The sequence below is a fragment of the Canis lupus genome, chromosome 19 (genome assembly GCF_048164855.1).
Source record: "Canis lupus baileyi chromosome 19, mCanLup2.hap1, whole genome shotgun sequence".
Lineage (NCBI taxonomy): Eukaryota > Metazoa > Chordata > Mammalia > Carnivora > Canidae > Canis > Canis lupus.
Window position 1 is genome coordinate 44,013,995 of NC_132856.1, and position 27,969 is coordinate 44,041,963.

A 27,969-nucleotide genomic window follows, 5' to 3' on the forward strand; every position below is an offset into this window, starting at 1 on the left:
ATTTTAGGATCTGTGGGCGGTATGGTCTCTGCCACAATTATTCAACTCTGTTGTGGTAGCGCAAAAGCAACCACAGACAATTTATAAACATAAGAGCATGGCTGTGTGCCAGTGAGACTTTATTTACAGAGAGGGCCTTGGGCCATTTTGGCTCCTGGAGGCATAATTCACAGACCCCTGGGAGAGATCAGTGGATGGAGAAAGACAACCCTAACTATACTGGGGACTTATCTGGGTAGAAATGGAAGAGAATCCCAGTGAAGTTATTGAAAACCCACAGCTATGAAGGACAGGAAGCTGCTTTGTTAAGAACCAGACTTGAGAATTTTAGCTCTGGAATTTGAAGGAAATCTCAGAAACTCAAGCTGGAAAAGGATCATCTTTTTTTTTAAAGTAGCAGAATGTGATGGGCACCTGGGTGGCTCAGTAGTTGAGCATCTGCCTTTGGCTCAGGGTCTGATCCTGGGGTCCTGGGATCAAGTCCTATATCAGGCTCCTTGCAGGGAACCTGCTTCTCCCTCTGCCTATATCTCTGCCTCTCTCTCTCTGTGTGTCTCTCATGAATGAATAAATAAAATCTTAAAAAAAAAAAAAACTAGCAGAGTGTGATGCTCAACATGAAGGAGGAGCAGCAGCAGGGCTTGTTCAAGACCACCTGCCACTTTCAAGGTCGGTCATTCCAGGCTCGTCACAGCGGGCTCTCTCTGCAGTGCATTTTTGTGTGTTCCCACAAATTGACCTACTTGCCTGGACACCACTCTCACATCCACACTTCGCTTCATGGAAAAGTTGTTCACAAACCTGTTCAAGTAGGCAGCAAATTGTGTTATCCCTCAAGGCTTCATGGAGTGTGCCTGGCTGGCTTCCGATGCCCAGTATCTACACCATCATTTTGCCTGGGAGCTTTCCCCAAAGCTGGAAGGGTCTCTCTGCCAGAGCCAGTCAGGAATTAACATACCCCAGGAGCCACTATCAGCCAATGACTCACAGGAATGGAATGTAAACACCCCAACCTCCTTCCCCCTCCAGTGGGATAGCTGAGTGGGAGTTACCCTGTTGCCAGGCATTTTCTAGTGGTTTTGAGCTTCAGGCACCCCCAGTGGAAGGTACTTCATAATGAACCCTTTGTTGACATCTTCCTAGTCCTGTCTTACTTCCCCCTTTCCTACTGGAGTTCTCTGCACTTTCCAAATAAATTCTTTGCTCTCCAATCCTTGCTCAGGAAATGCTCTTGGGAGAAGCCAACCTAAGCAGAATGTGACTTTTTCTGGGTATTTTTCTTCAATTCTCCCTTTTACTTCCACCTGCAGGAGAAAGCACCTATTGTGTTTCATTATAGTTATTGGATTCGGATGAATCTCTTCCACCGAACTGTGAGTGAGTTTTCTAGAAGTGGGTCTTACTCATCTTTGCATCACTGGTATTTTCCCTAGTCTGTCATACAGTGTTCAAGCTGTGTGTTTGCTGGCTTCCAGAAGCTTGATAGATAGATAGAAGAGAGGCAGAAATGCAAGGTGGTGGGGGCAGTGCTGTGCAGCTGAGCATATGTTGCTGCTACTAGCCACTTGTGGCTATTTCAGTTAAAATTGAATAAAAATTAAAAATTCAGTTTCTCAGTCCCAATAGCCACATTTCCAGGGCTGCATGTGGCTAGCGGTGATCCTATTGGACAACACCGGTATAGAACATTTCTAGCACTATAGTCAGTTCTACTGGACATGCAATCTAGACTTTTGGAACCGAGGAAAGCCTCTCAGTCTTCAGATAAGACAAAATTTTTCCTGATTTAGTTTGAGGATCTCACATAACCTGGATATCACACGGTTTGGTTATGTGCCATTCTGTGTGGGTCACAATACTCCTAAAGCTTTTAGGGATCTGGGTTTATGACCAAGTACCTGTATCCTACACTTTTACTTACCTAAGGACAGACATTACTTCACAAGACAAGAGAAAACCAATGATGTATAGTTAAGTCTTCAGATAATTGCTTTATTTACATTCTGACTGAACCACAAAAAAGACAAAAGGTGCTTCAGAGTTTCCAATGCTCTTATGGCTGGTAGAACGGATACCACGTCTAAAGAGCAGATTAGCTTTTTTTTTTTTTTTTTTTTTAATATATGATTCTAAAGTTTTGTTTGTATTTTTCATTGGTAACACATTCCCTTGGTTCAAAAGCCAAAAGGCACAGGGCATTCAGAGAAAAGTTATACTGCTCTTATTCTCCACCCATAACCCTCCCTAAAGAAAACCAAAGACTACTACTTTCTTTCCTGTCCTTTAAGGGATGGGCAATGCACTCAAGCACAGCAAATAATCTGTTTGTATCTCTTTTTTATTTCATTTTTTAACATAGGATACATTCTCCTTTGTCTTTGCTCTTTTCCCCCAGTCAATCCTATATTGCTCCCAGTGCTTTGACTCTCCCTTCCCCATTGTCTCGTGGCCAAATTCCTCTCTGAGTTCTTCTGGCCCCTCTCTTATTAGTCATTGATCTCTCCTTGCCTCACACATACACTTCTAACCAACTTCCTACATAGTTCTGGGGTCTCTACTTCACCCTGTGTTACCAGATTTCTCTTCCTAATGCACCATGGTGATTATCCTTCTCCTCTACTCTTCTCCTTCAGTAGCTTTCTTTGCCTTCCCAGCAAAACCCAAAATGCCTTGCCTGAAATCTATGGCCCATCCCAACCTGCTCACCATCCCCCACACCGTCCATTCATGTTTAGCAATAGCTGGCTAAAATTAAGGTTTAAATTTAAAATGATTTATCTGTTTGTAACTACCTAACATTTAATGGCATTACTATGTATGTAACTCTTTGGAGAACCTAGCGAAGCTCTGCTTTTTGAGGTTAGCAGTTGAGTGAACTGACTAGCTAGTGACCCCTGGTCATGTCTGGGCCAACACACATATACTGATACGATTGTGTATATATTTTAATGTCTTTAAGGGTTACAGCATTGAGCTGGAAGTTTAAAGGGTTGGCGTTGAGGTCAACATGATTAACTTGAAATGTTTGCTTCATGGGTTCTGTGCATCTGCTTTAGGTGATTTTCCACATCTCTCTTAAAATACAAATGAGAATTCCTGCTCTCCTGTTGATGGGGATACAGAGCTGCTTCTCTCTAATTTCTCGCTGGGAAGGAACGGGATGTATTTGCCCAGGTAGGTGGCCACATTCCTGCGGAAGAAGTGGCAGAGGTGCTTCCGGAACCTCTCCCCGACAAATGCGTAGATAATGGGGTTGATACAGCAGTGTGTATAGGCAATCACCTCCGTGATCTGCATGGCCACGTCCAGCTGTTTGCTCTGCTCACAAGTGGTCTCAAAAAAGATTGTTTGAAAAGCAGAAAGGAGGAGGACCAGGTTGTAGGGTGTCCAGAAAATGAAAAAGACTACCATGATGACAAAAATGAGCCGGATGGCCTTGTACTTTTTCTTACTGGGGCATCTCAGCAACGTTTTAATAATTCCAGAGTAGCAGACAACCATGATGAGCAGAGGCAGAGCAAGACCCAGGATATTCATTCTCAGAGCATGGAAACGCTTCCAGTTGTCTTCTTGGTCTTTTGGGTAGAGAGGCGTGCAGACAAACTGTTCAGACTCCTTTTGGGACTCGTGGAAGATAAATTCAGGGAGGGCTGCTAGCCCTGCCAGGCCCCAGGTGAGAACACTCGTGATGATACCAAAAGTGACAGTCCGGGCTCGAAGGGCAAACACAGCATGGACGATGGCCAGGTACCGGTCTATGGTCAGCAGGATGATGAAAAAGATCTCACCGTATAAGCCCAAGTAATAAAGCCCAGAGATGAGCTTACACATGGAACGGCCAAAAACCCAATCATTCCATCCAGTATAATGAATCCAGAATACCAGAGTGAATAGAAAGAGCAAGTCAGAAATGGCCAAATTGAGCAGGAAGATGTTAGTCATAATCCAGAGTCTCTTGTATTTTGTGAGGATCACCACCACCACCACATTGCCCAGCAGACCAATCACGAACACCAGGGAATACAGTGGAGGCAAGAACTGGGCTCCCAGGTGCTTAATGTTGACTTTTTCACATGGCAGTGAATTCTCATAGTCAAACACTGTGGTCTGGATAGACTCATCCATGGTCTTAATCTCGGCTGTAGTGGCCTCCATCATTTTGTCCCTGTGTTAGAAAAGTGACAACAAAAATAACCGCACAATTAGGCATAATCACCCTTGATGGGCCACACCCATTGATTTATCCATTTACCCACAAAACCACATGTGATTAAACAGCCTAGACATTTAAAGTTTCTTCAGCATGTTTTTCAAAGTTGTGTCAGAGATGCTGGAAGGCGGGGAAGTGTCAGGGATGAAAGATGTGAAGTTTTGAAAGTCAACGCAATCCACCATGGGAAAAGAAACAGAAATGTGGCGGATGTTGGTAAAGAATGGGGATGTTGATTTCTGCAAGCATTTAAAGGAGGAAATACAAAGCAGGGAAAAGCAGGCTGGGGAATGAGAACAATAATTTTATGCTAATTATTATTGCTGTATCTTTTCAGGAATTTTGAATTTTAGGTTTTATAGTTTATATATGACTTTCAAAATCATCTTCCCTATATAAAAACCAAATACTACTACTGATAATAATAGTGATTGTTATTATTACAAATAACTTCCCCTCTCTGGGGTCCCTTAACAAGATACTGTTCATTAAAGCTGATGGGGAAATTGAACCTTAGAGAAATGGAGTAATTTATCCCAAGTCCTCTAACAAGTAAGTTTAAAAGTTCAGGCTAGGTCTTCAGTATCTATGAATAATTCTCATCTTACTATATTCTAATGCTGTGATTTTTAAGTTTAACTTTTTAAGACTGCACCATTATAATTAATATTAACTTGTGTGACAATTACATTCTAAACAACAGTAACCTAGGCTGCTGTCCTTTACCTGCTCCTGATAATGCTGAGATAAGCCACCCCTGTGCCAACAGCAAACCCCTCAGAGCTCCTCCTTCATAAAGGGACTGAGTGGGAGGGAGAGGCCAATGGAGTTTCTCAGCAGACTTGATATCTTCTAGACTAGGATCCCTAGGGCCCATGTCTGCACTTCTTAAGATTACAGACTTCACTGGAGAAGATGGAAAAACAGACAAGGTAGGAGTTCCAAGGAGGACAGTTGATCCCTGCACTGTTTCCTTGGAAGAAGTCCTCCTGACTTTCTCCTTTCTCTGAGGAAGGGACAAGTGTGAGGACATGAATATATATCAATGGGCATTTCTCAAAGTAAGTCTTAGAAATGCAATAATTAGAGCCAATGACAAGACTACTGGGACCCCAATGGTCAGCACCTGTCAGGGTCCTGTGTAGTCAAAATGAGAATAGACATGGGCAGCAGCCGTTCCCAGCCCTTCTTCTCACCAGCTGTAGGACTTGGGCAAGAATTGAACTTTGAGCCTCATTTACTCATGATACCACTTGAGGTATCATGATACCATGATGAGGATCATGATACCACTTGAAGTTATGTGCAGGATCAAATAAGATAAAAAAAAAACTATAAAATTGGTAGGAAGTGGAACTGAAAGAAAAGCACTAAGAGGGTGCCTGGGTGGCTCAGACAGTTGAGCATCTGCCTTTAGCCTAGGACATGATCTCGGGGTCCTGGGTTTGAGCCCCACATCGAGCTCCCTGCTCAGTGGGGAGTCTGTACCTCTCCCTCTGTCTGTTTGTGCTTTCTCTAGAGTATACACATACACACGCATGCTCTCTCAAGTAAAAAAGAAAATCTTAAAAAAAAAAAAGAAAGAAAAGCAATAAGAAACCATTTCATATAAAATTATGAAGGAAATTGGGTCTCTTGGATAGAACTTGATCTGTTTCCATGACTCTGTCCTACTATATCTCATTGATCAGTAACACATCCAGGCTTTTGAGGTGGAAGATGAGAGTGAAAACAACTGATTTGTATGATCTTATCATCATTTTTATTCTTAATCCCATAATCTACAGCTGCTGAGAAAAAAATACCCATTCATTATTTTGTCTGTTGCACAGTCACAATCACAGAGAACATCCCTCAAACTTTAATGGCTAACACAAAACAAAACAAAAAAGACCTCAAAACAGAGCTGCTTGATCTAGAGAAGCAAAACTATAAAAGCCTCCATTTAACTATTGCTATTATCTTTCCTTTTCTCTGAGATTGATCTAAAAATTAGTCAAATTAAAAAAAATTGACTAAGATTTTGTTCAACTTGATGATCATGTCTTTAATTCATGAGTTACTTTCAACATGACTATGATAAAATTATAGGATCTTTTTGAGAGGCTCTAGACTGCAATGCATAGGGAAATATGCTGGTTCTTTGGGGTGAGAAGCCAAGTCCTCGACTCCCAGTTACATGGGTCAGAGATATGAAAACTGAAATTGTTTTCAGTCCAAATCAAAATAAATATTTAAGTCTGAAGTAGTCAAGAAGTTTGAATTAGGCTTTTAAAAGTGTCTTTTTTGCATTTAAAAAATGTGGTACAGTAATAGTAAACAGCACTGATAATAAAGGCAAAAACATAAAAGTAAGAACCACCCCAAATTCCCCCATGCAGTTTACCACTATTAACATTTCTCTACACAGATATGCATACACGGATACAAGTTTTATCAAAAAATAAGTTTATACTACTTTGCTGGCTCACTAAAATTGCTCATAGTACTACTCAGCCGTGCAATGCAAATGCAATTTCTTTAGTCTCCAAAACAATTTGGATCTTACCAACTTTCCACTGGGTAGCAGGAAAAAGGATTCACAAATTTTAGTCCGAAGTGGTTTAAACTTAGCTTGACCCATTCATTTGAAGGAGGACTTTAGTTTTGCTTATCCGCTTTACGGTACCAGCTCATTAATTTTGGTTTCTTGTCTTCTCTCATTGGTCCTTTCTAAGATGGCAGTGGAGATATGAGGGAGGGGCCAGCATGGGCAGAGGGCAAAGAAGATGCATTGGTCTCCTGCTGGTCCTGTTTTAGTGACCGGTGTCTGCTGAGGAAGGATGATGACTCGATCTTAACCCTGAACTTTTTGCTAGCATCTGCTGCTTTGTAGCTAATGGCCTCACAGTCCACTCATTCTCAGTTGTCCCTGGGCATAGAGACCCCTCTAGGCCTCACTGGAATGGAGGACCCTCTCTGCTCCTGCCACGTCATCAGGCTCCTGGCCCATGCTAGGCACCTCCTCCTGAACTGGCAGGCACCTAGGCAGACATACTGCTTCTTGACTCTATGTCCATGCCAGTTACAAACTAAGGAACACTCAAGGGTACAAACTAAATTATTTTCCTGCCTGACCACCAGCTTAACTGTGATGACCACCCATGAGGGTAAGGAAGTGACTTGCAGAGAGACATCCTCTTGGAGGGCCCCCCCTCAATTTATCAAACAGCCCTTCATATCCTCCAACTCTGGTCAAAGCTTGGATGGGGAAGATAGGAACCCAGAGTTGTGACTACTTCCATCTGCGACCTTTTACCCTTTTCTCACAATTCCTGGAGTCAGAGGAGAGAAGCCTCCTCCCCTGCCCCTTCCCTCTGCCCTCCAATCTCGCCTTGGCCAGGCTCAATACTGTGTGTGCAACCTCAGTTTTTACTGTATAATATGTAATGGATTCTTCTCCATGGGAACAAGCAGAGTTCTACATTCATCAACTTAAAATTTCAATGAATGTCACAAGGCTGAATTGAGCATAAACATCTAGAATTAGAGATGCTTCTTTAAAAAAAAAGTTTTTGTTTAATTAATTTATTTATTTAGGACAGAGAATGAAAAGGGAAGAAGGGCAGAGGGAGAGAGAGAAGACTCCTTGTTGAACAGGGAACCTGACGCAGGACTCAATCCCAGGCCCCCAAGATGATGTCCTGAGCTGAAGGCAGATATTTAGCTGACCGAGCCACCCAGGCTTCCCTAGAGAGGGTTCTTTAGAAAATACATTGAGGTTTGAAACACCATTTCAATCATAAAAAAAAAAAAAAAAGTAAATGATGCCACCCCATGCTGGTGAGGTTGCAGTGGCCCTGCCTGGAGCAATTATGCATCCCTGGTGCAACATGACTTGGTTCAATATGTTTAGGAAATTTTGTACATAACAAGAACCAATAAGATACACATGACTTTGGTCCATTGGTTCTACTCTGAGGAATTTACCCTATGGGGAAGAAGTCCACCACCAAACCAAAACAGGATGTTCACTGTGGCCTCATTTTCTTGATAGGAAAAAACAAAAAAAAAGGTGGAAGCAGTTTAAATGACACTTTGACAAGTGAAGGAGACTTTGGATAAATTGTAGTCCACTTACTGCAATAGGTTATTATGTAGTCACTAAAACAGTTTTGGGGGGGTGCCTGGGTGGCTCAGTCCCCTAAGCTTAAGCATCAGACTCTTGATTTTAGTTCAGGTCATGATTTCAAGGTCATGATTTTAGGATCATGAGATTGAGCCTGGTGTCGGGCTCTGTGCTGGGCTTGGAACCTGCTTAAGCATCTCTTTCTCCTTCTCCCTCTACCCCTCTCTCTCCCTCTCCTAAAGAAAAAAAAAGGGGGGGGAATGGGCAAATAATAAAAATAGTTGTAGAAAGGAAATGGATGACAATTTTTAAAGTTGAAAGATGTGGAATTTTTCTATATTCCCTTGTGCATTAAACTGTAATGAAAAGCAAGTGCCTTCCAGCAGGCTCTGCTGGAGATTTGGCAACCACATTTTCTAAAGGTAACTGGGTTGAAAACGTGGGCAAATTACAAGATGAAGGGTTTAGTCATCAGAATCTGAAACCACAAACTGAGATCTAAGAAACTTGAAGTGGAAGTCACCCTAGGTAGAGTATTTAAATTTTGTTTTAAAGATCTTAATGTTTGTCTCTCTTGGGTCTTGGGTGGAGTTAACATACACCATAGGACTGGGGGAGGGACAGTTCCTCTTAGAAATTTCTCTTTAGGTCTTGAGACATGAACTGGTCAGCCTCCATGGAAGACAGAGATGCCCTTCAGATGACCTGGCACACACATGCATGTGGACATGTGGGCCATGTGGACCTGGGATCCCCGAATGCTTTCAGATTATCTGGTGTGTAATACTGTCACACTCATATTTTCTTTCCTCCTTCCTACTCTGCGATTCTTAGTGCTTTTGGCAAATACTGAGTAACCGCGGGGCCCTGCTCTTCTCTCCCTGGGCCCCAGACTTTCAACCTGTATGCTTGGACTCTGGGTTTAGATGTCCCTGAGGAAAGCTCAGAAGGGCACTTCCGTGGGTTTACAGTAATTCCCACATCCCTGCCTTTGAAGTAGAGACCATTTCCCTGCACCCCCAAATACTTCCCAGATGCAAGCCAGAGCTTCTAATAAGTGTCAACTCAGAGAGGCTTGTCCTCTCTGATGTCCAAAGACATCCCAAATGAAACCAGTGAGCTGTGACTCCAACTCCTTAGTCTTGAGCACCAGCTCACACGATGCCTCTGAATGGAAGAAATACTCATTTTTTCAGCATGGATCAAATAATGAATGACATGGTCAAATTTTTAATGCATGTATTCCCCCCTTATTGTCAACAACCACCTGGGAAGGAACGAAATACCAGAGAGAAAATGGTCTCTGAATTCAGGAAGTTTACATTCTTTACACATAGCCAATGTGAGATAAGAGTCCATGACAAGTGAGCCTTCCACTTTACATGGTTACTCCATCTTACAACTTTACAAGGTAGATTTTTATATCCCCATTTTACCAATAAGCAAACAGAGACTCGGCAAGGCTCACTCACTTGCCTGAGGCTATTCTGTGCACAGCAGAGCTGAGACTTGATCCTGTGTGTCCTTTTGTCCTAAAGCCCTTGTTGTCATTGCCTTGGGGTTCCACTGAGTGAGGACCTCCACACCCCAAGATTGCATGAATGTTTATATATATTATGTACCCTGTGGTTCAGTATTTCATACATATAAATCTCTAATCCATTTTTAATTGAGTTTGATATATAGCATGAAGTGCATTTCCACCAGTCTCAAAACATCACCTTTGTTATAAATTCTTTAGTATTCCTTTTTTTTTTTTTTTAAGATTTTATTTATTTACTCATGATAGACATAGAGAGAGAGAGGCACAGACACAGACAGAGGGAGAAGCAGGCTTCATGTCGGGAGCAAAACAAGGCTGACATTATAACCTCCTTGTTCATATTCCTCATTTGTTTTTCTAATCCTGTTGCGTTGGTTGGAATTTCCACAGTGATGTTAAGTATCGATGGTTCCTGATTTTAATGAGACATGATCCTCCCCAGCCTTTCAAAGGCCCCAAAGCACAGACCAATTAACAGGCCCTTCATTGTCCTCTAGTCTGTGCTTTGGTAGATTTTTTTTATTATTCTTAGCATATGGCTCAAAAAAATTGAGTTCAGGAAAAAAAAAAAAAAGAGCTCAAAACAATTCCATAACTTAAGATCACACAGAGAACAAATGGCAAAGTTGGGACTTGAGCCCACGTGTTCCCGGCTTGAAGAAACCTAGGCTCTCTACAGCCACATCTGCCCATCAGCATCCACCCAATGAGTGGAGACCTTTGGTGTGATAATGATCACCTTTCTCAGTTGCAGCATCATTTCCTCGCTGTGGACATCTACTGTAAATGGAAGTCATGACCCCACCCCCCAACACACACACTCCAGTAGCATCAATGCTACAACCTGTGGTCTGTCTATGGCAGCCAAAGCCAGAGATACTCTGAGCTAATCGTTTGCAATATTTCTCGGGCTTGTCTGAATGCTTTTAGAGGTAAATGTCAACGAGGTCTTGTCAGATGCATGAAGAAAGACACTACGGATTTAAGATCTGTTTTATAACAAAACTTCACCAAAGTGGAAATCTGTTATGCTAATGATGGAGAGTGCTGATCCTTGACAGTAGGGGGAGTTTGGTTAAAACCAGGCCTGTCTGATAGAAGACCACATGCTGAATGATATCCCAGTTTAGTAAAGTCACTAATCTGGACTCTGTGTGTGTGTGTGTGTGTGTGTGTGTGTGTGTGTGTGTGTGTGTGTGTTAAGTGCTTTGTCTCTTTGAGGGGATCAGCCTCTCAGGTGAACTTGATAAATCATCCAAAGAATATAGAGAAGAGAATATGTGTGAAGTCACTGCCTGCCACCCTGACTCTACCTGCCCATCTAGAAGAGCCCTGCCCACAGATAACTCCAGTGATCATTCCTGCAGGACCACCAGGTATTATGATCAGGTCCTGTCCCAAGACCTTAGATACTTTTGACTTCATTGATATCTGGTGCCAAGGGAGTCCATAGCTATAAGATTTTCTTTCTTATGTATCCTTCCTTATGTATACTCCTTGGTGTAGGATAATGATTCATTACCATGTCTGAAGAAATGACTGTGTGACCTAGAGCAAGTAGCTTAACTGCGCTATGCCTCAGGATTTTTACGTGCAACATGCTGATGAGAAGAGTTACTGCCTCATGGGGCTCTTCAGCCATTCATTCAGCAATTACTTATTAGCATCTATGATGGGCAAGGCACTGGTCCAGGAACACAGGCAACATCAGGGAACTGAACAGATCAAACTTCCTGACTCCATGGACCTTATTTTCTAGTTGGGGGGCACAGGGAATAAATAGCTAAAAGTGACAGGGTCTCAGATGGTCATGAGTGCTCTGGAAAGAGATAAAATAGGAGATGGGGAAAAGGAACCGGGTGAGATTGGAGGTGGACACTTTTAAATTGGAGGGGAGGCCAATAAGGAGCCTACTGAGGTGACATTTGAGAAAAGACTTGGAGGAAGCAACGGGATGAGTTAGATAGGTAGAGGGAGGATGAGGGCTCCAGGCAGAGAAATGACAAGTACAAGTGTCCTGAGATGACAGAGTGCCTGGATATGGTCTTAGAAAAGTAAGAAGCCCAGTGTGATCAGAGGAGGAGTGAGGGATGAATATCCAGAGAAATGTTCAAGACTTAGAGGTTCCAAGAGTCTTGACCTGCACTACTGGAAAGAAGAAGTTGCCATCAGCCAGGATAAAGAAGGCGGGGATATCAGTCCAAGATGCCTGTGTGCCATCTAAGTGGAGATGTCTGGTAGGCAGTTAGATATATGGCTCCAGGGGAGGTCTTGTTGAAGATCTAAAATTGACAGTTGTCATCATATAGATGGTGTTTAAAGTCCTGACACTGGGTAAAAGCACCAGAGAAGTGAGTACAGATAGTAAAGGGTGGTGTTCTCAGGTATATCAAAAATCAGAGGTCATAGGAACAAGGAGGACTCAGCAAGAGAGACTTAGAAGGAGTGGACAGTGAAGTAGGAGAAAAAAACACAGGAAAGCTGGTGTCCCAGAAGCCAAGTGAGGAAGGTGTCAAGGAGGGAGGAGTGGTGTGAGGATAACATGAACCAACACATGCAAGAGCATCTAGAACACACAGAGCCAGTTAAGTGTATGTTGTTCTTCTCCCATCCCCCAACCATTGACCTTCTTTACTTTTAAGTTCTCAGGGCTTTCCAAAATTTCTTAGATCTTGTCCAAGGTAGTATAATATGACTTCAGAGGAGCAAGTATCTCTTCCACCTAAACAGAAATGCTTATCTTTCCACAAATATCCAATCAGTAGTTTGTTACCCAGAGTTCTAGAAAACCTACAATGATTAGTATCCAATAATTTGTTTTAACCAGACATTTCAGACTTCATTAAAATCTTTAGCTATTCTAAATGAAGTGTTTGAATTTCTACAAACAAGTTTGGATCTCAACCAAATTAAATAACCTAGTGGGAACCATGGATTATATTAGTCCATTTACTCACTGACATGTCCAATGGAGAGATATCCGAGGTCAGATTATCCTGACCTCGGCACGTGACAGGTAGGTGACAGGTAGAGATAGATGATGATAGATAGCTATATAGATAGATAGGTAGATGAATTCCCAGGACATTGAGGACAACCAGGAATCAAGGAGAATTCTACTGGGCACTTAATTCTGACCACTTTAGGATGCTAAGAAATTATCATTTCTCCTAATCTGCATATAATACTTCCATTGCCTTAATCTAAATTTACATGAAAGAAGTTGATTTTTACAAGAGTAACATTTTTATTTCAAATTACATGCTATTTACAATTGAGGAGGTAATACACACTATCATATGGTTCAAAACATAATATTATGAGAAGATACACAATAAGAAGTTTCATCCTGCTCCATCTCTGTACACCTCTTCCCCATCAAGAACTGTAGAGGATCTAGGGTACCCTACCTGTAAGCTAGCAAGTAAGATTGACACTTTTTTATGGCTACCACCAGAAGGCACATGACAATTAGATAATGGACAAAGGACTTATAACGGCACAGCAGGCATATGACTGAATGTTCCCACTGGTTCTCCATGCTGCCAAGTTGCCTGGAGGACATGTGGAGTGGCCCGGGTGGCTGCTGCACACACAGTAGGCTTGCCTCACAGCTGAGGAATCAGAGTGTAGGAACCCCCAATCTTTTAAACTGGCTGACAACAAACCTACCCACTCTTTACCTGGCAGGGACACATTTCCATATGCAACTGTAAGCAAATATAAATATATTTACTAACTTTACCCTGTTGGTTGCATAAAAGCAGAATACTACATGCGTCATCACGCACCTTGCTTTTTCCATTTCACCACATAAGTTTTTCTTATTCTTTGTTACTGCTGAGAATCCATTGTGAGAATATACCAGTTTATTTAGCCAGTCCCCCTATAAACAGATACTTTTTGCTGTTTCAAATAATGCTGCAATTGATTATCTGACACAGGAAGTTTAAAAAAAATTCCAGAGGCACGTGAGTGGTGCCATGGGTTAAGGATCTCACTCTTGATTTCAGCTCAGGTCATGATCCCAGGGTTGTGAGATTGAGCCTGGCATTGGGCTCCACGCTCAGCTCAGAGTCTTCTTGAAATGCTCTCTCCCTCTCCCTTTGCCCCTCCCACTTGTGCATTCTCTCTCTTCAAAATAAACAAATAAATAAATCTTTAAAAGTAAATAAATAAAAATTAAAAACCCCATCACTTGCTAACTTTATGGTCAACTAGAATTACAGGTTAGCATGTGATGGGATTTTCAGGTGGTCTGAGACTACATCCAGAGCACCCTGCTAGGTCCCAGGCACGTGAACATTGCCAGCTGAAATGTAGGGGAGAGGAAACCCTACCCAAGGAAGATGAGTTCATAGAGCCAGATGTATCCACTCACCCAGGACAAAAGACACTTTGGAATAGGAAAGAGAGCAAGATACTAGTTTGTAGGTGAGAATCAGAATGTGATTCACAGAGGTGCCCTCCAGAGCCCGCAGGAGGTCATTCCAAGAGGCAAATTCAAACACTACATAAGAAAGAGCTTGAGTGGGATTACCCAAAATGAAATGGGTACCTCCTGAGGCGCCAAGCAAACAGTGCCTGGAGGTATCCAAGCAGAGCCTGGGTGACTGCCTGGCAGGAACTTTGCAGAAGGAGATTTCCACAATGAGAAGTTTCATTCCAGTGACGGTTCTCAGCCCTGGCTGCAGATGGGAACTGCGGGGGAGTTTTTGAAATCCCAATGCCAGGCTATGCCCCATCCCCCAACAGTTAAATCAGAATTTCTGGAGGTGGGATCCAGAACACAGTGATTCTAAAAGCTCCCCTTTCATTATCCATCCAACTACCTATCTAACTAGCTACTCAAATTGCTTCCCGCCTATACAGTTAAGCCAGGCCTCCTTTCCTTTTCCCTTTATTTTGTTTTATTTTACAGAGAATCTGCGGTAGTCAGAAAAAATAATTATCTGCTGCAGCACTATCCAAGAGAATTTTTCAGCAGCAATAGAAATGTTCTGTATCTGTGTTGCCCTATAAGGCACCACTAGCCAAGTGGCTGTTATGCACTTGAAATGTGGCTAGTGCTGTTGAGAAACTGAACTTTTCATTTTATTGAAATTCAGTGAATTTAAATTTAAGTACCCATATGTGGCGGGTAACCATCATACTGGACAGTGCCAAACTAGTGACTAATGTCCATTTAATGCCTGACAATTTATAGCTGCTTAATAAACACTTCTGAAATGGACAGGAGGATGAACCAGAATAATTTTCACTCTGCTTTTCACTGTGCAGGTTACACATTTGAAATATTATGTTCTGCCCCAGGTGCCCTATTTTAAGAGGGTTAGTAACCATCTGGAGTACAGGACAGGCTAGAATGATAAAGGTCCAGAAATACCAGCCATAGTTAACAGAACTTAGAATGTTTTGTATGAAAAATATAAGTCTTCTAATGCTCAGATTAATATTAGTTTCTCCTTTTTTTTTTTTTTTTTTTTTTTTTGGCCAGTGTTTGTATCTGTACCAAAGTTTTCTAATCTTTTTAATTAAAGGTTTGAATTAGGCAGTGTTTTAGGTCCCTTTGAGATAGAAGAATCCTTTTGATATAGATTGATGTGATAGCTTTTCCTATAGGAGAGGAAGTAGAGTCCCCAGAGCAGAGAAATCTGATAGCATTGGAAGAGACTGCATTCAGTCCCACAGGGGGAAAGACTTGCCAGGAATTACCAGGTTGTGGGAACAGAATAGGCTGCCTGGTGAGCCAGGAAGTTCCCTCCCTGGAAACACACAAGAACCTCTCAAGGATGCAATCATGAATAAATGCAAACTTCTTACTAGCTGCAGACACATACCAGCACTGTATTCTGGGGCAGCACATGGACTTCCCTGATGATTATTGTCATTAGTTACTAGAGCAAAGGCTACACCCCATTTTTGGAATATGGTCAGTTCATTAAGTGACTTGGTTTTGTTCACCTGCCAGGTGATTTTGGTTATTTTTTACCAATTTCCTTGTAAAAGACTAAATCTACTCCTTATATTTCAACATTAGGTTGAATTAAATGTGGTTGAATTTTAATTGTATACAGGCTGGTGGTATGTTATTTAGTTGAAGGAGATGATTATGAAGAATATGTTTTCATAGGGAAAGCATGACTATGTAGTCAAAATAACGTGGTTGGGGGGTGTTCAGCATGACCTGAGGGCTCAGCTTCCTGGCCACTGCTATTTCCACCTACACCTGTGCCATGGACAAAGCACTGCTGCCTCTGCCTCTTTTCTAGGTCCCACGTTTGTTAAAATTTTATATCATTTTTTTATTCTGATATTTTAAATTTTATATTCTGTACTTTGCTCCATGTAGTTAATAATTGTTTGAAAATATAATGTGTAGGGGATGGTCAGTTAAGCACTCAACTCTTGACTCTTGGTTTCAGCTCAGATCATGATCTCAGGGTTGTGAAGTCAAGCCCCACGTTAGGCTCCACGTTCATTGTGGAGTCTACTTGAGATTCTCTCTCCCTCTCCCTCTGCCCCTCCCACTTATGCTCTCTTTCTCTCTCTTTAAAATAAATAAATTTGGAGGGCTCCTAGGGGACTCAGTCAGTTAAGCATCTCCCTTTGGCCCAGGTCACGATCTCAGGATACTGGGATGGAGCCTCTGCTTGGCTGGGAGCCTGCTTCTCCCTCTCCCCTGCTTGTACTCTCTCTCTCTCATTCTCTCTCAAGTAAATGAAAAAATAATAATAAAATAAAACAAATAAATAAATATTTTTTAAAAGAAAATATAATTCGTAAAGATCCCCAACTATTGTATAAATATTCATGGTTATTTAATCACTGTCTTATTGTGTGACCATGTTGTTCCAGATTTACACTTTTATAAATGATGCTGCAATGAACATCTTTGTATTTTTAAATTACTTCCTTAAAGTAGATTTCCCGAAACACAATTTCTACCTGTGATCATATTTCTAAGTTTCTTGATGCATTTTCCCAAATTGCTTCCTGAAAGTGTGTAGCAATGTATATATTCTTGGCACTCATAGATGACGGTGCCAGTCTCAACAAGCATACATCAACACTAAGAAGACAGAAAAGAAAAAAAAAATTGGCCAATTATATGGGCAAAAGAGATGTCATTATTGTGTAACTAATATGTATTTAATTACTGAGAATCGTTTTTAACTGGAATTGGTAGTCATTCATTTTTCCTTTTCTGTGCTTGTGCCCTTTACCAATTTCATTCCACTGGGTACATCAGCTTTTTTCTTATTGAGTCATACAATTCTTCCCCCAGGAGAAATAACTCAGCCTGCATGGTTCAATGTCATCATCACCATCTTCTAAAAAGAGTGACAAGTACCCCTATCTCTTCCATATACCAAAGATATCATAGTCCCATCACCCTCCCTGGAGACATTTGTCAACAGTTAACTTCCATCCCCATCAATCCAAGTTTTTGAGATTGGAGGCATTTCTATCTTTACCCTCTAGTACAGGTCCAGGAAAAATAGTCAACCTTGTAAATCCAGACACAAAGACCAAATCAGTTGATTAACTGATTCATCTCATTGCCTTCGAGTGGATTTTCAATGAACACTTTATCTATGTCTATATACATATATATACACACACACTATATATGTATATACTATGTATGTATCACATAAATGTTTTACATACATACCATAAATATGAAATTACAAATTATATACAAATGTAATATATAAACAAATGTTTATATACATATACACATATATGTAAATTCTATTTTCACTGTTTCTTACAAGTCAATATCCATAAACACAAAACTACTAAGTGTAATCCTTTTGGAGTGGTCACATTCTCAGCAGTTGAGAATTTATGAAAGCACAGGGAAACACACTGTGGGCACAGACATGGGCATGTTGACTAAAGAGGTAAAAGGGACCAAGTTTGGATGACTAGGAGAAGCAAGCATATCATATCTAATAGATGGGAGAAGGAAAAGGAAAATGGGAGAAAGCAAGAAGAAAATAGACATGTCACAACAAATTCTCCCACTTTGGCCCCATACTACCTACTAAATTGCAGAGAGTCCCTTCTCCTCTGCCTCCTCAATTCAAGAGCACTCCTGGGAGGTACTACTTCCACCTGCCTAGACCCCTTTTCCATCTCCCTGTTCCTAGAAACCCAACGATATACCTGGAAATAACTTCTAAACAAACCACATCTATTGCATTTAATAAGCTCTTGCCTAGATGAGAACAGAAAGAAGATAAGCAGTACCTGTTGCTTTAGCAAAGTCCGTTATGCATCCAGTGACAGCTAAGGTCTCACCACTCATGAAATGGAGAAACCATCTGATCAGAGACATCAGTAAGGTAGGAAAAAATACAGCTTCCTCTTTTAAACAGACTAGCTGCTCAGGTTTTGCAAGTTTTCAGAAGATATCAAGTTTGGTACAGTTCTTCTTTTCTATGATTGACATGACATACTAAAGAACGCAGTTGAGTAATCTTCGAAATGAGCTCTGCTGATGTTCAACAGCTATTTCAGGGGTTCTGCATTCTCTTGGCATTGCTCTCTTGTTTTGTTTTTGCAAGGGGGAGAAAGTTCTCAAATAAGCATAGCCTTGAGCTGGGGGAGGCAGAGTAAAAAGTGAAATCGAGTGACGGATGGTAACTACATCTGACAGATGGTAGTGAGCATTACACAATGTATGGAATTGTTAAATCGCTGTTAGGCACCTGAAACTAATGTAGCATTATCTGCCAGTTGTTCTTCAATACTAAAAGGATTTTTAAAAATATTTTGTTTATTTATTTATTTGACAGAGAGAGAGAGAAAGAGAGAGCACAAGCAGGCAGAGCTGCAGGCAAAGGGAGAGGGAGAGGTAGGTTCCCTGCTGAGCAAGGAGCCCAATGTGGGGCTCAATCCCGGGTCCCTGGGATTGAAGGCAGAAGCTTAACTGACTGTGCCACCCAGGAGCCCCTAAAAGAATTTTTTAAATGAAATCAGAATTCTCCCATGAAATGTGGACTGCGGGATAACCTAATTGTTCTATAGAACTCAACAGGAGACTTGGATAAGTCATGATGGAAGCACAGGGTTAGATGTCCCAAGAAGACCTGAGAATGACTTACAGCTGTGGCCCGCACCGTGGCATAACCTTGTGCTCATCATTAGGTCTTGCTGGACCTCAGTCTTCTCATCTGTAAATCCATAGAGTAGACATGAAATCAACTAAAATTTGGGGGAAAACTCTGTCAAATACAGAGGGCTAAGCAAACATAAGCAATGAGTAGAATACCACCAAGACATGTGCTTGCTCTATTGCTGACATGTCCAGGGGACCTATCGTGGTGCTGGGCACAGAACCCGCATCACCCAGCATCTGTGGGAAGAGCTCTGATAAACTGGCTAAGTGGACATGTCAATGAAGTTCACCAAGTGTTTATCACACATCTGCTATGGATGCAGAGCTCTGTTACATGCTTCAAAGGACAAAGAAAAGATAGGGAAAAAAGAAAGGACTCTGCCAAAGAGGGCTCATGGGCATCCTGGAGGCTGGAGTTTGAGGGAGCTTGATAGCCAGGATTCAATGTCAGGTGGGTCTGCAGAAGCCCTGCCTGAGAAGAGTTAGAGGAACTGGAAGCTTCTGAAGAAGATAGGATGTTGTTCTACATTATAATGCAGTTGGCCTTTCCCTTGGACTCTCTAAGGCCAAGGTGGAGAGGCTGCCAGGAGACAGATTTCTGCCCCAGAGAACTAGAAGTCTCAGCAGGCTGTCCCACCAGGGAGGGGGTGTCCTGGGGGCCCCATAAAGGAGCTGGGGATGCATAGCCTGGGGCCCTCTGCAAGGGCAGCTCCCCGGGGGTCAGAGGCCAGGCCTGCCCTGCTTCCCCGGCTTGCCCTGCCACCCCATGCCTGCATACTGATGGCACCAGGTGAATACCTATTAAACAGGTAAAAGAATAAAGGAAGGACACATTTTTGTAATTGTTCTGGGAAAAAGACTCATAACAGCTATGTTTTCAATTTCAAAAAGGAAAAAAAATTATATCATTATCACAGAAACCTAATAGAAGAGGAAAGGAATCTACACGTAGATGAAGGGAATAGTAGGTAATACATGAGAATAAGGCAAAGTTTCATCAAATGCAGTACTTACAACATCCGACCTCAGCAGCTGGGGAAGCCTGGTGGAGTCAGTGCAGCTGGAGTCCTGATGGATCAAGAGGCCTGGGTGGAGCATCCTCCCCTCAGGTGAGAGACTTCCACCTGACCATCCCCATGGGGGCCATATTATGGGGCAAATGACAGGGTTGGAAGTTAAACACTTGTTGGCCTACATGCAGTTTGGAGCGAGTTGCATTTCTATGCAATCATAATTTTATAGTTTCAAGGAGCCTGGGCTGTGTGTGTCTGCCTTCCCGCATCCAGTTTCCTTTCACGGAGGTGGGGAGATAGGCAGCTCAGCCTGGATCAGGAGGGGATATGAGACCAGATTCGTAGCTCTTGGTGTCCAGAACAGAACTGGTGTCCCGGCCAGTTCTGACCTAGAAACCAAATAATATATTTTAACCAGGTTCCCAAGGTCATTTACATGGCACAAGTCTCATAAACAACATTTCTTAGCCTGCTTGTGTGCATGCAAGTCCAGGTGGTTGGTTACACGAGACAAATCACAGAAATAGCCATCCATAGAGAACAGTAATATAAATTTTATTTGAGAATAAGGAGAACTCTGTCTGCAGGTGGGAGGCTGGATTGGAAAATCCCAGAGGCCTCATCCAACTCCAGGGTTTCCAGTTGCATTTCTTGGGCCTCTCTTTCTGCCCCAAACCTCCCATTCAAGCCCCATGTGGGGCTCAGACCTGCCCGCCTCAGTCCCACCCTCTTCCCTCTCTGCTGGTCTACACCCCATCTGCAGTCAAGGCCCAGCCTCCCTGGGAAGATATCCCTTTCAGCTTCAAAAGACTGAACTCTGAGTCCAGGTCATTGGCACTAAGCTTGGCTTCCTCTTCTGCAAACATCACACATGGACAGGGGGTCAGGTGAGGTGGCCCTGAAAGCACCTTGCACCCAGTACCTGCTTGTGGAAACAGTCCAACTGGTGCTGACCAGGACGACGGTGTCACCGCAACAGGTGCTTGGTCCTTGCCACCTCCGCAGAACTTCTGTGGTATTCAAGGCTCACCCAGTTTTCTGAAGCTCCGAATCATCTGAAGAGAAGTAAGCACCCCTGCCCTCCTCACCTGTCCCCTTTGCTCTCTGGTTCTGAGCAAGTGAAGATATTGAGGGACCCAAAAGTAGCCTGTTCCCCAAACAGCAGAGCTGGATGCTTCATCTACCAAGGCGCAGTCAACACCAAGAGCCACAGGCAACTCTCCTTCCTGGGGAAAGAAGATAGAGCTGAGCCAAGCCTTCCCTGCCTCCAAATTCAAATGTCACCACGTTTCCTGTGGTGGGGAGAGGATGGAAGCTGGGTGTTCATACCAAGTGACCTTCAGGAGAAGGTGGGTGAGTGGCAGGGACAGGGCTGGGTAGGGAGTGGGCCCTCTATCTGGTACATGGCCGACCACCTCTCACTGTGGACTTAGAATTTCTTCTGGAGTGATTGAAGCAACCCAAGAACTTCCTTACCGGGTGGAACAAGCCAAGTGCTGGCAATGGTGGTAGAAGAAAGTCAACAGAAAGAGGTCTAAGAAGATGATGGTTCTCGGGCAGAAAACAGTAGTTTGGGGTATATGGCCGGGGAGTGTGGAGTTCAGCAGCAGCTTCACTCCTCTAGGAATGGACCCCACAGCGTGCTCCATGTGCACTCCTCTAGGAATGGACCCCACAGCGTGCTCCATGTGCAAGTGACCAACCACGGGAGCCTGTCCACTGGGTGCTCTGCTCAGTGGACCATTTTGTCATCAACTGGGAGATTAAGATTTAAAGAAAGTTCTGATGGGGGTTAATTTATGTAAGGATACATATGACCATATATGATTTTGGTGGAAACAGGACTCACAAGCCTCTATGTGGGCTGTGGAAGGGCATGTGGTGACTCTGGGAGATCCTGGTCAGACTCTTCCCATGTCAGGGATTCTCTTGGGCTGGTTTTGGTATCAAGAACCTCAGGTCCTGCAGGTTATGGCTCCCGGTTACCCGTGTGTTGATTAAACTAACTAATCCATCCAATGTGCTTGGTGACTCCTGTGATCCAGCGTTACCACAAGAGCTGGCACCAAAACTGATGCCTTCTGTCCTCCAGGATGGCTGTGTTATCTCAGACGGCACTTCTACTAGAGGGTGTTGTGTGCGAACCACAGGTTCCTACGTAAAGAAGATTCTCTCATGCACTGTTGGAAAACACTCAGGGAGATTCACAGCACATTGAAGTCTCTGAGAAATCCCGCAGTGTAGAACCACTTAAACTCTGTTAACCTAGCATTTCCCAAACCTATTTTTAATGTAGAAACAAAAATTGTTTTCTTTCAAAGAACACCTGTTAACATTCTTCAGGACCGGGATTCCTTAGAGCTCTGGGAGATGCTGGTCTGTGATGGCTCAGCATATAGACACAGCACACAGCGCAGCTGCAAATTGCTTTCTGGCCCATTCTATCATATTGATAGGGGGTCTTTATAGGAGCCCACTAGGTGGGCAGGGGTGGTCTTGTTACCCCCACATTGTAGATGAGAAAACAGAGATGTCAAGGGACTTGGCAAAAGCCACAGGGAGGGTAAAGGGCAAAGCTGGGCTCCACCCCAGAGTGTAGACTATCCACTGAGTACTTGCTTCTCCTCCACTATCCTACCATCTGAAGGAAAGGTGCACCGAGCTTCCACTGACCACAAGGATGACATGGTGTCCAAATGTACAGACAGAACCTGAGGAGGTTTCCCAGAGGTCCACAGGGGCTTGCTCTGTCTTGGCTCTCCCTAGAGGGGCAAGAGATTTCTGGAGCTTCTTTCAGGCCACTCAAAGTGCTCAGCTCACAGGAAAACCTGACCTCAAACACCTCAAATACTCTGTGATCTTCCAGATTCTCAATGTCACAGAAACTAAAACAGAAACATTTTGGAGGAAAAACAACCAAACAACCAAAACAACAACAAACCAAAGAGAAGACAGCTTAGGAATATAGGAGCATGGGCAAGAGAAGCAAACAAACAAAACACCATCCGAAGCTATGAGAGGCCAAGAAGTTTTTTTGCAGGAGAGGTCAGGTCAACCTCAGCCTTGAGCGTGTGAAAGGAAGTGATTGGCAGAGCAGCAGAGAGCACACATTTCCTTGAATTGCACCTATCTTCTGGTCACCAGCTCCCAGGTACAAGGTCTCCGGGGCATGGAGACTGAGCTCAGACCATGCAGGTCTTTTCCGTAACATTTTCCCAGCGGGTTAGTGGAAGGGCCCAGATGGCCAGCCCTGCCTGCCTCTGGCTTACTGGTGGTCCACTGTACCTCTGAATCCCCTCTGTCCACAGCACACTGCTCTCCTGGGAAGCTCAAAAATCTACAGAAGCAAGCCTTTACCAACATGACTTTCCCCCTCCTGGATGGCTCACAAGAAGGGCCAGAGTGAACTCGTGGAAGCTGTTAGCTGGGGAGGTAGTGGACTTCTCGAGATGTGCAGAAAACAGGAAAGTGGAGTCTAGCCTCAGCATTGGCCTCCAACTCAAATCCAGAATTAAACCAGAAATGGAGCAAACCCTCCCTCGTGGTGGCCATGAGCACGTACCTCGCACACCTCCAGCTGCGTGGTGTGGAATTGACCAAGGCCCCGCTGCCGGGCTCTGAAGTCAGCGCTGTGCTTGTCCCAAGGCCACACGTCCCATGGTCCCCATCTGCCCCTGACCCAGCACAGTGGGGATGCTGATGCAGGCCCACTCCTGGGACACCTTCCTCCTCTGCTGGCTGACTTTAGGGCTAGGACTCCCCAGTGCTACGCCAAACATCCCTCAGTCTGTGAGATGGCCAGCACGCTTCTGCCATCCTGTTCCACTCTACGTGGGGCCTGACAGCCCTCCCCACCTCTCCTGGCCCTCACCCATGTCCCCTCATGGTGCTTACCCCAACAAACTCTGACCAGTATAAAACCTTCTTAGTGTCTGCTTCTCAGGGATCTGGACTAGCATTACCTGTGTATTTAGATTAGCCTGAAAACAGGCCCCAGGCCCTACGAGGCCATTTCCATGAGGCTCTGGGCTGGCACCATGGTCCATCTCACCATTTTATGTGTTTCATTTTGTTCCTTTTTATTCTTTGGCATAAACACCAAAAATCTAGTGTAAAAATTAGCAAATTAATAGGATAGTGAAGAAAAAGGTTTGCAAGGACTTAGAAATGATGCACAAAACACAGTTGTCTCTCCTGGGTATGGGATACAACACACTTGAAAATAAGCAGGAGCGAACATACCTAATGTCAGTGGAGTAGAATAAATGAAGTCCTTTCTTCTGTGTTACCTTACACTCTGAGATGGTCAAGAAATGCAAGAAAGGAGAGAGAAGGGGGAACTGGGAGGGGGAGGGGAGAAAAAGACAAGAGAAACAATCTGTAAGGGATGGTAGCTAATAGAACCTTAAGCTCATTTTTCTTTCTCCAAATAACAGCCAGCAATGTTTCTCCCATTCAAGAAAATTTCATTTCTGGCTTTGTTCACGACTCAGGAGTATGGTGAGGAGTATGGGAGGCTACCATGAACCCCAGTGGCTGGAAAGCTACCCACTGATAGTTCATTTTCACAAAACAAGGTTAATCTGGATACTTTTAAACGTGCCAAGCTTCTGTTTTGCACAGTGTGAATACTGAACGAATTAAAAAATGTGCCAAAGTCTCTTGGGGAGGCGGGTATAAAAGAGCCAGTGTAGGGGTGTTCTGAATACAAGAGGACATAGGGGACTCACAGCTACCAGGAGTGACAGAGGGTGGGGGCTGTTGTCCATAGTGGGGAAGTTGCAGGAGGGGGGGAAGGGCAGAGAAACGGTGGTTGAATGATAAAAACAGCTTTCTCTGAGCACTTGTGTCATGCGAGGGCCTCTGCTAAGGGCTTTACGTGGTTCATTTTGAGTAAACATCTCTCCGTGAGCCTGTGTGTCTGTTTTTACCATTTGCAGAGGAGGAACTGAAGTGAGTTGGTTAAGCAATGAGCCCAAGATCACACAGCCAGAACACAGTAGGGCTGGGCCTGGATTCCCCGGCCACCAGATCCCAGCCAAGCCCCCACACACACACTCCCCACCACCCTGCCCTGCTGCATCCCTAGAGCAGAGGGCGGGGCTGGGGGAGGCGTGGTGCAGCTGGCCTGGACCCCATCCAGCTCCAGGAGCCCATGCGCAAGATCCAGCAGCTGACTTTTATGTCAGAACATCTGTGCTTTAATTCTCCATTTCTTAAAAGACAATGGGGGACACCTGGGTGGCTCAGTGGTTGAGCATCTGCCTTTGGCTAAGGTTGTAAACCTAAGGTCCTGGGATCGAGTCCCACATTGCGCTCTCTGCATGGAGCCTGCTTCTCCCTCTGCCTGTGTCTCTGCCTCTCTCTCTCTCTCTGTGTCTCTCATGAATAAATAAATAAAATCTTTAAAAAAAAAAAAAAGACAATTGGAAGAAAACAAGCATTCTGCACATCGGGTGGAGGGGTGACTTTGCCTGAGGTCACTCCTGCCAGTTACCTCCCAGCCTGTCCTGCTTTCTCATTCCCTTGCTTGCTGGTGGTTTCTGAGAGCACTCAGAACAAACTGAGGGTTGACGTAGGTGGGGGGAGGGGGGGAAGGGGCTAGATGGGGGATGCATATTGAGGAGGGCACTTGTTGGGATCAGCACTGGGTGTTGTATGTAAGCAATGAATCCCTGAATTCTACTCCTGAAACCAGTATTGCACTGGCTGTTCACAAACTAAAATTTAAATTAAAACAATAAAAATAGGGATCCCTGGGTGGCGCAGCGGTTTGGCGCCTGCCTTTGGCCCAGGGCACGATCCTGGAGACCCGGGATCGAATCCCACATCGGGCTCCCGGTGCATGGAGCCTGCTTCTCCCTCTGCCTTCTCTCTCTGCCTCTCTCTCTCTCTCTCTCTCTCTCTCTCTCTCTGTGACTATCATAAATAAATTAAAAATTTAAAAAAAAAATAAATAAAACAATAAAAATAAATCACTCCCATGTGGATCCTCACCTCAGGGTCTGGAAACCTGAGAGAAAATAGGAAGTTTACCATAGATGGCAGTTGCTTTTTGGCATCAACTTATTAAGGGGAAAGAGTATGAAAGTGTTTTGGACAATATACTGCATCCATTTGATGAATTTCGATGCTCATATGTATCTGGAAAACACCTGCCACAGTCAAGATATGGAACATTTGCATCCCCCCCCCACCAAGAGATTCCTTGAGCTCCTTTGCTGTCCATCCCTCCTTCTGCCCCCAACTCCAGGCAACCACATCTTTCCAGTTCTTGAGATCAGTTTCTCTGCCGCCCACTGCCTGAACATTAAGCCAATACTACATATTTTAGGTTTTTGTACAGCACCACTTCAAGGTACCCATTTCTACACCAGTTAGGAAAATGCTAGTTACTCACAAACTACAAAATGAATAATGAGCTTAAACATGCATTTCTTGGTCATGTATAGCTAGTCAAGATCACTGATCGGTGGCAGTCTGCCTCCAATTCTTATTTCAGGGAGTGAGGCACCTTATGTATGGTGAGTCTGATATCAATAAAGATCAAAATGTATACAGCTGCCTCACCCAAGAGGTAGGGGAAAGAGTATGAAAGTGTTTGTGAGAAGGCCCAGAAATTGCTCACATCACATTTGTACCAATTCCACAGGCTAGAACTCTGATTATGACCACACAAAAATGCAAGAGAGGCTCGACAGGTAGTCTCTTGGTGTACCCAGGAATTATTAACATTCACAGGTATGCATAGAGCTCTTGGAAGCTGAAAAGACAGTTAGGAAGTGGAAGGAGCAAGAAATACTGCCATATGATGTCACAGCAACAACCACAAAATAACACACAATGAGAACAATGATCATCTTTTGAACAGTCTCATGCCAAGGGTTTACCATGGCTTGTCAGGTTATCATCACGATTTATAGGTGTCCAAATTACAGGTGATGATGAAAGCAATGTGAGATTACATGACCCATCGTGGCCACACAGCCATCCAACGTGCCTCGATCCTTCTGGACTCCTAAATGCTCTGCTGTTAGCATGGAGAAGAACAAATTGACAGCATTTTCCCACTCCCATGGGAGCTATGGAATAGCAGAAGATTTCAAAATAACCCAAACCATCAAGATTACCAAGATTTCATTGTTGTTCAAAGATTCTAGAAGGATTCTAGACTCTAGAAAAAGCTTCCCACAACTTAGACCCCAGAGCAGATGGTCAAGAAGACGAATGCAAAAAAAAAAAAAAAAAAAAAAGGCGAATGCACCACCGATCCAAGGGTGCGGTCAACTCAGCCCAAGAGGTGGCAAGAGTTATTCTCTCCTTATAGTCTTCTCTGCATTCTCTCTGCATTCTAAGGAGAATGAATCACAAAGAAAGTTCTTAATGAGATGATGGGGGTGAGGAGGGCACAAATTTTTTTAATTTGACAGAGGAGAAATTTCTGTAGGTAAGAGAAGGATTGAGTGGCATGGGGAGGGTGTGTGACATGAGGTCTGGGAAGAGAGATGTGACTGTCACCAGGCTGTGCAGGGCCAAAAGGGAATACACTCAGCAATGGGACAGCAAATGAGAAAGAGTTTGGAGAAAAGAAGGTAGAAAGTACAGAAGGGATGGATTGCTGAGCAGTGTGGGATATAACCGTCCTCTATCAGTCAGAGTTTGGCCATGAAAAAAGGCTTCTGTAGGTAACTTTGGCCAGAAAGGGAATTAATATAGGATTTCAACTCCTTCGCAACCAGAAAAAATTTTTTAGTGCCCACTGAACATTTCCCAATATAAACCACATCCAGGGCCTCAAATATTTTTCAAAAGCTGGGAATTCTACAGAATTCCCATTCTCAGACCAAAATGGAATCAGCTAAAAATGAATCACAGAGAGATGACATGAACGTTTCTAAATACTTGAATTTAAAAACATGAGTCAACAAGGAAGTCTCAAAGGAAATTTTTAAAAAATACATAGAA

General features: G+C 43.5%; 1 protein-coding gene across 3 annotated transcripts in view; it reads right to left on the reverse strand.

The window, feature by feature from the left end:
* Positions 1 to 2,322: 2,322 nt before the first annotated feature.
* LOC140610430 (C-C chemokine receptor type 3) overlaps positions 2,323 to 27,969 on the reverse strand; it is a 34,805-nt gene continuing 9,158 nt past the window's right edge. The window contains exons 2-5 of one of the 3 annotated variants that reach the window (XM_072786510.1): positions 20,927 to 21,230; positions 20,006 to 20,393; positions 18,978 to 19,046; positions 2,323 to 4,165 (exon numbers count right to left, since the gene is read on the reverse strand). In XM_072786510.1, coding sequence (XP_072642611.1) covers positions 3,076 to 4,165; positions 18,978 to 19,000 — 1,113 coding nt within the window. In that variant the 5' untranslated portion in view covers positions 19,001 to 19,046; positions 20,006 to 20,393; positions 20,927 to 21,230 and the 3' untranslated portion in view covers positions 2,323 to 3,075. Of the gene's footprint in view, positions 4,166 to 6,758; positions 7,254 to 18,120; positions 18,484 to 18,977; positions 19,047 to 20,005; positions 20,394 to 20,926; positions 21,231 to 27,969 lie in introns of those variants that run through there. The other 2 variants (XM_072786511.1, XM_072786512.1) reach the window with 2 other exon arrangements.